The sequence below is a fragment of the Equus quagga genome, chromosome 11 (genome assembly GCF_021613505.1).
Source record: "Equus quagga isolate Etosha38 chromosome 11, UCLA_HA_Equagga_1.0, whole genome shotgun sequence".
NCBI lineage: Eukaryota > Metazoa > Chordata > Mammalia > Perissodactyla > Equidae > Equus > Equus quagga.
In genome coordinates this window covers 9,715,692-9,725,154 of record NC_060277.1, presented here as the reverse complement: position 1 = coordinate 9,725,154, position 9,463 = coordinate 9,715,692, and the positions used below count along the sequence as shown (strand labels likewise).

At 37.3% G+C, this 9,463-nt stretch overlaps 1 protein-coding gene across 6 annotated transcripts in view; it reads right to left on the bottom strand.

Moving 5' to 3' along the window:
• Window positions 1-186: 186 nt before the first annotated feature.
• Window positions 187-9,463, bottom strand: part of ECHDC1 (ethylmalonyl-CoA decarboxylase 1) — a 66,654-nt gene continuing 57,377 nt past the window's right edge. For all 6 annotated transcript variants that reach the window (XM_046677596.1, XM_046677593.1, XM_046677591.1 and 3 more), the window contains one exon: window positions 187-1,135. In XM_046677596.1, the coding sequence (XP_046533552.1) occupies window positions 727-1,135 (409 nt within the window). In that variant the 3' untranslated portion in view covers window positions 187-726. The remainder of the gene's footprint in view (window positions 1,136-9,463) is intronic.

Below are 9,463 nucleotides of genomic sequence, written 5' to 3'. Positions count from 1 at the left end.
TTACTACATAAACAGTACTACTTACTACTTGTTTAGAAATTCCAGGACATACAAATGAATGTGCAATTTTGTACCATCAATAAACTTTCCATGTGGGGGCTATCACTGTTCAATAGATAATCTAAAATAGAAAAAAACTATTTATTAAAAAGATCAAATAAATAAGGCTCCAGATTTGTAGGTGGGTGAAGTGGGAAGCATCTTTATTTAAAAGAAGGGCCATTCCCTGTGATTTCTTTATTCCAGCTGCATAGAGCAGAAAAAAATGATTGATCATATCTTTCCTTATAGTCTTGTCCCCTGATCCCTCTCCACTGTTGTTCTTCAGCTGCAAGGTTCATTCAGTTATTTTTATAAGTTGTTTCCAGGTAAGACAGAACAAAGACTTCATGAAAAATAACCCCAGGAATAGGTTTTATGTACAAGTTTTTCCTTTTGAAAAGTGATCTTCAGTTATAGGCTAAGAACTATTATGGGAATTTGAGAATTGATAACAATTTTTAAGCCAAAAGTTTTGTATAGCCAAATGTTCCAGATTACTTGGTAAATAACCAAATATACTGACAACTAGGCCAGCGAGATTGGGTACTCAAAAAATTATTAAAAACAAACCCAAATACCAGTGGTAGCCTTCAAAGTAATTCTGACATTCATATTTAATGTCATTTGATTTTTATACACATTAATCATTGGAGTTTTAGTTGTAGTACATCATATTTTAAAAAACTATTTATTAAATTTTGCTCTCCTAGCAATAGCCTCTAAATTTGCAGGTCCACCCCAAAGTGTTCCTAAAAGATCTCTTTCGTTCTGTAATGCCTCTTCTAAACAAAGCTCTTTGCCTGAAGAAACAGATCTTTTCAAAGCTCTAATTACTTCCGGTGGCCCTTTGATAAACTGCTTTAGCCACTCTTGTGCCTCTTCTAGAGATTCAGTTTCATCTGAAGACTGCAAGACCTCTTCGACCATTCCTATGTCTAAAGCTTTTTTTGAATCCAGTTTGAGGGCCCCAGTTAACACTTTGAGAGCTTCTCTGTTGCCAATTATGTTGACCAGCCGGGCAGCACCACCCCAACTTGGTACTATACCCATCTCCTTGTGGACAAATCTGATCTCACTCTCTCTCGTCATTAATCTGCAAAAGAGAAAAGTAAAAACGTTATTGCAACTAAGTATATACGCTTTAGTCATAAACTACTACCCATTCATAATCTGATCTGAAATCTCCATAGATTTTTATAGGTGGATATGTTATCATTAAAAACAATGTTCAAAAAATCTGGCTAAGTCTATAATTCAATTTACTAAACAGTACTTAACACTTCCCTTTGAAAACAATGGCAACATTTTTGTTGTGTTCCTTATCCCCTTTACTTTGCAAATAAGAATCTTGTGTTTATTTAATGTTTATTTCTAAAAGGCCAAAGTTTATCTTTCTAAAGTGAGTGGTGGCCCAATGAGAAAACCAGGATTAAGTGAAAATAGGGGAGTAGATGTTAGGTGCATACCCCCCCCCCCCCCAAAAATGCGTAGTAAGTTAAGGTCAGTAGTCTTCAGGAGAAAAGCATCAACTGTTTTAATCCAGCATCTATCCAGTTTCCAGTAAATATTTACTAAACACTACCAGCCCAGGAGGTCTAGGTGAGGCACTACGGGCGTGACCAAAATAAAGTCCCTGGACTCAGTTCACATTCTAGTTACGGGAGAAAGACTAGTCAATATAATGTCAGGGGTGCTAGTGCTACAAAGACAAGACAAGGGACTAGACAACAGGCCCGGGTGTTGAGGGTGTGCTATCTTAGATGGAGCAGGCCTCTGAATATTTGCCCAGTTACCCGAGAGAGTGATGGGGGGAAGTGTTCCAGGAAAAGGGATTTGCAAGTGCAAAGGCCTTGGAGCAGAACTGCTCAGTGTCTCTGGGGAGCAGGCTAATGGAGCTGGAAGAGAGCAAGCAGAGAGAGTAATAATGGGAGATGAAGTCACAGAGGTAGGCTTATTGGCCTTAGGAGTCCAGATTTTATTTTTTAAGCATGAAGCGATTTAGAGGAGGCTGACCAAGTGAGTAGGATCTGACTTATTCTATGAAGGTTTTCCTGGTTGGTGTGTTAAGACTTTATTTAGCATTTAATAGCACTTAAAGTACCCGTTGTTTAAGGAACTTTATGTTTAAGGAACATTATGTTAACTAATCCTCAGAGCAACCATATGAGGTAAGTACTATCCTCATTTTATAGAGGGGGAAAACTGAAACAACAGATTAAAGAGCTCACTCAAGGCCATGCAGCTATGGCAGAGCCAGGATTTAAGCCCAGGTAGGTTAGGTTAGTGCTCTTAACCACACAGTACACAGAGTAGTTAGCTAGTCTAGAGTGGAAGCAGGGATACCATTAAGAAAGTTGATAGTGGCTTGGGTTGGACTGAGAGCAGTGATTTCCTATAGCAGGTATTCATTTCCCCGAAATCTTGGGATTGTTATGAATAGAGTGATTAATAAGCAAAGTGGAACAATAAAGAGGAGTTAACACAAATTAGAGGGATAGCAACAGGCTTCACTTTTGCTGGTTAAATTTTGTGTGCTATCAATAGACTGCACAGAGCTGTGCTGTTTGGGGAATGCTGCCTGAGTTTGATTTTGACTGCGTGCTTCAATGAGAAGCTTTCCTTATGTTAAAACCTCTGATGTGATCCAAAGGTCATATCTCAATTTTAATTTTTTAAGAAAAATAATTGCTTTCAAAGTACTCATTACAAAAAAGACGACCTTAAGTGAATTCGGCTTTCCTGAGTTTTCAATGCTCAGCTGCAGGTGGCTTGGTTCTGTTAGCACCCAGAACAACAGACTCAGTCTCTGACCCTTTAATCAGGAGAAATATTCCATTCGAGAATTCTCACAAAAGCCTGCTTGTTAACCCACCGAGAAAGAACTTTCTCTTCACAGCTGTGAATTCCTACAAGGGAAAATCGGCCTCAATTATGAACAACTACTTTCAGAGGCAAATCGCTATGAAAATAGGAGTAGTTTTCAGTAAACAATTTGTAAATAAGAAGGAAGAAAGAACAAGTCTCATAAGAATCTGAATCTAGCTTAAAATTGTGAGAGGAGTACTGCTTTGTTAAACAAAAACAATGTTAAAAATAAAGTAGAATGAAATTACAGAAAATGTCTAATAGCCTTGGAGACAAATACTGCTAATACTGAAATATAAAGCTTTTCACAGAATAAAATATGTCACAGTTCATAAGTATATTCTGGAATTGACACTAATGCTGGCTCAGAGCTATGCCTACAATACAGAAAAGAATTATGTCAGGAATAAATTCACTTAGAATCAGCTGAATATAGAAGTTGGTTAAAGCCCTAGATGTTGGGATAACGTAAATGTGCTTATGACAACAAAAGTTATTATCTGTGGAAGCACATTTATATTTAGAATTCTTTGCTTCTAAAGAAGACTCAATCATTTTTATACCATGTATTTTTTTCCCTTTGCCACATTTGACAAGGTGAGGTATGCCTTTTTGAATCATGTTTTACAACAAATCCTGATGTAATCCTTGTAAAAATACTTGTGATCAAACTCTGACATCCATTCTTTATATATCATATGCCTGGGGTGTGCCTGTCTACTGATATACATTTGCAAATAGGACCAAAAAATCTGCTTGTGACAAAAGAACACGTGGTAGTTTAACAAGAAATATGGAACATTCAGATGGTAACCTTTCACAAGACTGTTCATTAATCTAAAAATCAAGGTTTAAATTGGAAATTTTAAATGTTGATAACCATAATTTGTAAAGAAAATGTCCAATCAACAAGCTTTATCTGAAAATAGAAACTGCTTCCTGATTGACCTCACAGGGTTATACACTAATTTTAGATGCAGTCACTTGGTACCACCTGCAATATAATTTACTGCAAGGGATAAACTATTAATCTATGTAGAATACTGGAAGACCTAAATTTTAACATTCTGAAGACTTAGACTAAATTTATCAAACCATATTAAACTCCCTTTTTTTGACAAGTAAAAGAATTTTAAGTATCTTCTGTTTATTAGTGTAATTATTATTGGCAGTGTTAAAATTTCCTGTGACACCTTAGGAGAGAGGGGATGAGGGAAGTAATCAAATGTGGATACACTGCTCCTTACCATACAAACAGCCCATAAGTGGGCAAAGATATCACCTGTGACAGGTGTTGCAAAGTCAGCGTGGATACCTGAAAGGACTGTTCGGTGTGCTACTACTTTCTGATGAGTTAGCTATAGGTTGCAGGTCTTTGAACAAATGTATTCAAGAAAAACAATTTTAAACAATTATTAAATTTTACTAAAATAGGAAGTTTTTCGTAAAGGTTATAAAAGTTTTAAAAAATGTTTATTATTAAAGAATGGTATTTTTAGTGAACTCTGTGATAAAAGAAACATAAATGATTACATTGGGAGACAGTACAGCGTTTTTTTTTTTTAAAGATTGGCACCTGAGCTAACAACTGTTGCCAATCTTTTTTTTTCCCCTGCTTTTTCTCCCCAAATCCCCCGAGTACATAGCTGTATATTTTAGTTGTGAGTCCTTCTAGTTGTGGCATGTGGGACGCCACCTCAGCGTGGCCTAACGAGTGGATCCAACTGGTGAAACCCTGGGCCACCAAAGCGGACTGGAGGAACTTAACCACTTGGCCATGGGGCCAGCCCCACAGTACAGCTTTGATGTGAAGTGCATAGACTTGAGGCAGACTGCCTGGCTTGGTTGCTAGACTGGCTGCATACTACATCTTGTAAAATACAGCAAAGAAAAAAGACACGTGGTATAAGGAGGATGAAATTACTTAACATCTCTGGGCCTCTGTCTTATTTATAACCTAGCTATAGCAAAAGTACTTATACCACAGAATGATTATGAGTATTAAGTGAGTTAATATATGAAAGCTGCTTAGGACATATATGCCAAATCCTTTAAAATAGAACCTTAGAGGGAGTGTGTTTATAGACATTTAAAAAAAATTAGTGTGAAATCTTCTGCCTCAAGCACACCTCTAGTAGAACACAGTATTATTTATACATTTGGAATATAAAAGTCATATATATATTTTGTAGCCTCACAGTGCCTGACACATATTAAGCATTTATTGTTATGAAGTCAGTTGCATTGGTAGGTAGGTCACTACAAATAATGGTGGTGTTTCTGCTGGAGAGGTAGTATAAAGTTGTTTCCTGGACTAAAATCACTCAACCCCTAAAGTATCAAAAGTAAAACAGCTATACTCACACCACGAGCCCAGCAAATGATGGTGTACTATCCGTCCTCAGTATCTGTTAATGGAGACTACAAAATATATACAATTTTTATATTTCCAAATAAAGGCAGAAATAACTATTCTGCTCCAGATATGGCTGAGAAGATTCCAAGCTGATTTTTTCTTTAAACATAGGCATATACCTCTCTAAGATTGTCTTAAGGAACATTGTGCAATATAAGTAAAGTATAAGCATAAATATTTAAAAATTTTAAAGAAAGCTTTTTTTTTTTGCTTGAGGACGAACGTCACGAAGCTAACATTTGTGCCCATCTTCCTCTATTTTGTATGTGAGATGCCACCACAGCATGGCTTGATAAGCGGTGCTAGGTCCACACCCGGGATCCAGACCCGCAAACCCAGGGCTGCTGAAGCGGAGCGCATAAACTTAACCACTATGGCACCTGGCCGACACCAAAAAGAAAGCATTTTGATGTTACAAAATTAAATAACATGATGTCATAAATTTAAAGTTTGGAATCACTGACTTGAATAAACTTCAGTATCGGACTGGTAGTCCTTTTACATTGCATATTTAGAGCCAATGACGACAAAGCCAATTGGTGTCATGGGGAAATGTGGGCATACAAGTACATATTAGCAACAGCATCTCTGTCCACAAACACCACTTTGAAATCATGCCCGAACCTAAACACGTATTTTTGTGCACGTGTGCTTCCTGGTACCTTCTACCTCCTGCTTTCTACCTGCCATCACATTCCAAGACAAATTATGGAGAATAGAAGGAAAGAACCCAAAGATTCTCCCCATAATCTTGCCTTTCTGATTTCCTACTCTCAGATGACGGGCTTCATTTATTTTATGCATAGAGACTGCTTGAGTAAGAAAGTATATATTTGGGGACCAGCCTGGTGGCACAGCGGTTAAGTTCACATGTCCCGCTTCGGTGACCCCGGGTTCGCCAGTTTGGATCCCGGGTGTGGACCTACACGCCGCTTGTCAAGCCATGCTGTGGCAGGTGTCCCACATTTAAAGTAGAGGAAGATGGGCAGGGATGTTAGCTCAGGGCCAGTCTTCCCCAGCAAAAAGAGGAGGATTGGCAGTAGGTGTTAGCTCAAGGCTAATTTTCCTCAAAAAAAAAAAGTATATGGTTGAATAAGTGAATGTTTTAAATTGTGTGTCTGCGGTGGTGGTAGAGTGGTGGGGGGAGCAGACAGGAAAATGTTTTGGGATTGTCAAATCTGATTTTAATATTTACTTAGTAATCCTAGCATGCTTAGAGGTGGATTTTCTTGATATCACAGGCTCTAAAGTAAGAATTTCCACATAGTGTAGCAGTCACCACAAAACGAAGCAACATGGGCAATGACTGCTCCTGAGGTGGTTATCTCGTCTTCAGAGCACAGGCACTGCCACAGCAAAAACTGGAATTTGTTCTTTAACGACTCTGGGATGTGTTGGTTGGTGTGCATGTGTGTGCACGGACTCATTTGTGTATGTGCAAGTGTGTGTATTCTGTATATATACAGTGTTTTATTTACTAAGTTAGTATTTTATGAAAAGGGCTGCCTAAGTAGCTCCCTTGGGACAAGCATGTTTACAGCTCTTTCTTTGTAATATACTTTGAACTAATGGGTAGCAGCTGGAAATACTAATACCTTGGGCTGAGGGTTATTTATATTCATGAAAACAATGTTAGAGATTGGAAACAAATTAGATAGGCAGACTCTAAATTGTGTAGTTGAGAATTTTATTTCACTAGGGAGACGGAGGAATAAAAATGTGTTTTTCATCTGGTGAATAAACAGCTAAATCCTTGATACTCCAAAGAAAAATAGGAAAAGAAAATTCAGACAATTCATATACACATACACAGACACACATCAATGAACATATGAAAATGTATGCCTCACCAAAAACCTTTAAAAATGCAAATTAAAATAAAATACAAGTTTTGACTATCAAAATTAGAAAAGATTTTTAACAAGATTATATTCATTCTAAGGAAGGATGCTCTCAAATAGACACATATTGCTGGTGGTAGTATAAATTGGTAGAATCTTTCCTGGAGGCTAACTTGGCAACATATATCGAAAGCCTTGAAAATTTTTATATCCTTTGATTAGGTACTTGAACTAGGTACAGGGTTTATTCTAAGGAAATAATCTGAAATGTGGACAAAGCCTTATGTATGAGGTAGTTATCACAGCATTAATGATAATAGAGAAAAATTGGAAACAACAAAGGAGGATATTTTAGTACATCCATATTGATGGAATATTTTATATCCTAAATTCATGTTTTCAAAGTATGTTTCATGCTTTGGGAACACTGTCATAAATATAAATTATATACCATATGATCTTAATTTTTTAAAATAGAAAATCATGTCTATTTTAAAAAGACATGAAGAAACACACCACAATGCTAATTCTAGTTATCTTTGGATGGTAGCAACTTTAATTTTTCACTCTACACTTTACTGTATTTTAAAAATAATTTAGAACCTTGTTATTCAATGTGTGATTTGTGGACCAGCAATATCAGCATCATCTCAAATTTCACCCCAGACCTATGAAATCAGAGCTGCATTTTAATAAAATCTCCAGGTCATTCCTATTCACTAGAAGGAGCACATAGCCTTTTATAATAAGAAAACATAAACATCTGAAAAACACCACCTGTATTATTTACTACTGATGCCTTAACAAGCTTAGTGGCTTAAAAAACACCCATTATCTCAGTTCTGGAGGTCAGAAGTCTGGGTAATCATGGCTCAGCTGGGTCCTCTGCTTAGAGTCTCACAAGGCTGAGTCAAGGTGTGGCAATACTGCCTTCCTTTCTGGAGTCTCTGGGGAGTAATCCACTTCTAAACTCATCCAGGTTCTTGGCAGAATTGAGTTCCATGCAATTTTAGGACTGAGGTCCCTGTTTCTTTGCTGGCTTTCAGGTGCGGGATTCTCATCTTCCTAGAGGCCACCTGCATTCCCTGGCTCATGGTCTCTTCCTCCATCTTCAAAGCCTTCTCATGCTTCTCATCTCTCTGACTTCCCATTCTGCCTCATGTCTTTATTTTGAAAGGCTCATCTGATTAGACTGGGGACACCCGAATCATCCAGGATAATCTCCCCATTTTAAATCTCCCCATTAGGTCCAGAACAAATTACATCAGCAAGGTCCCTTTTGCCAAATGTTAACATAATCACAAGTTCTGGGGAAAAACAGAGGTGGGGCAGACATCTCTGGGGGAGCCATTATTCTGTCGATCACACCATCTAAAACCTCAACAGAAATACTTAAGCCTGATTTTCCGTTCATTCTGCTGTTCTATTAATTTTCCTCACATATTCCTCTCACAGCACTACAGCAACTAGCTCCCACCACTACCATCACTCCTTCACATCTTTCTTGCACCTTCTGGGTAACTTTTGGCTATTCATTCAAAGATTCTCTTTGTTCTACTGTTTTAGGTGTTAGTAAGTAAAGACTCAGTGGGGAAAACAATCTCTGTTACAAAGAAAAATGAGGATTCACTGGATCTATAACATTCTACTTTTAGGTGAATGTTAAAGGCGCTGGAACACTTGTTGAGGAGTCCAAATTTCCTAGGTATAGACACTAGACCTGTGTAGTTCCAGAACCCCAAACAAGCTTTTTTTTCCCCCTCAATGTTAACTTAGTAAAATCAGAATATAAAGGCATGATTGGGTCCCCTGCTGTCACTTTAAAGAACATTAGGGGCTAGAAATCTAATTAAGGCCTGACTGAAAATGAAAGAAGGTTTATATCATAGTGGAATTAATGCATTATGTTAAGAATTTTTTCTAATTACAAAATATTTCAAGTACACAGAAAATAATAACATACTCATGTACCCACCACTTAGATTTAACAGATGTTAACATTTTGCTACATTTATTTCTCAACTCTGTTTTCATCTCTTTCCTGTTTCTTCCTGACTTCCTTCTCTCCCCAGTGGCAGCTAATATCCTGAAGTTGATGAGAATCATTCCATGCACATTTTAATTTTTATAAACTGCATGAATTCTAGAAAAGAGACCAATAAGTAATAATAATTCAGTGTTATATCCAGTATCTCAAAAGACAGGGTACCCTGACCAGCCAACACTGATCTTAAATTGGTCAGTATTATTTTAGCAGGTAATTTCTACATTGGAAATGAATTCATTAGACTATCATAGT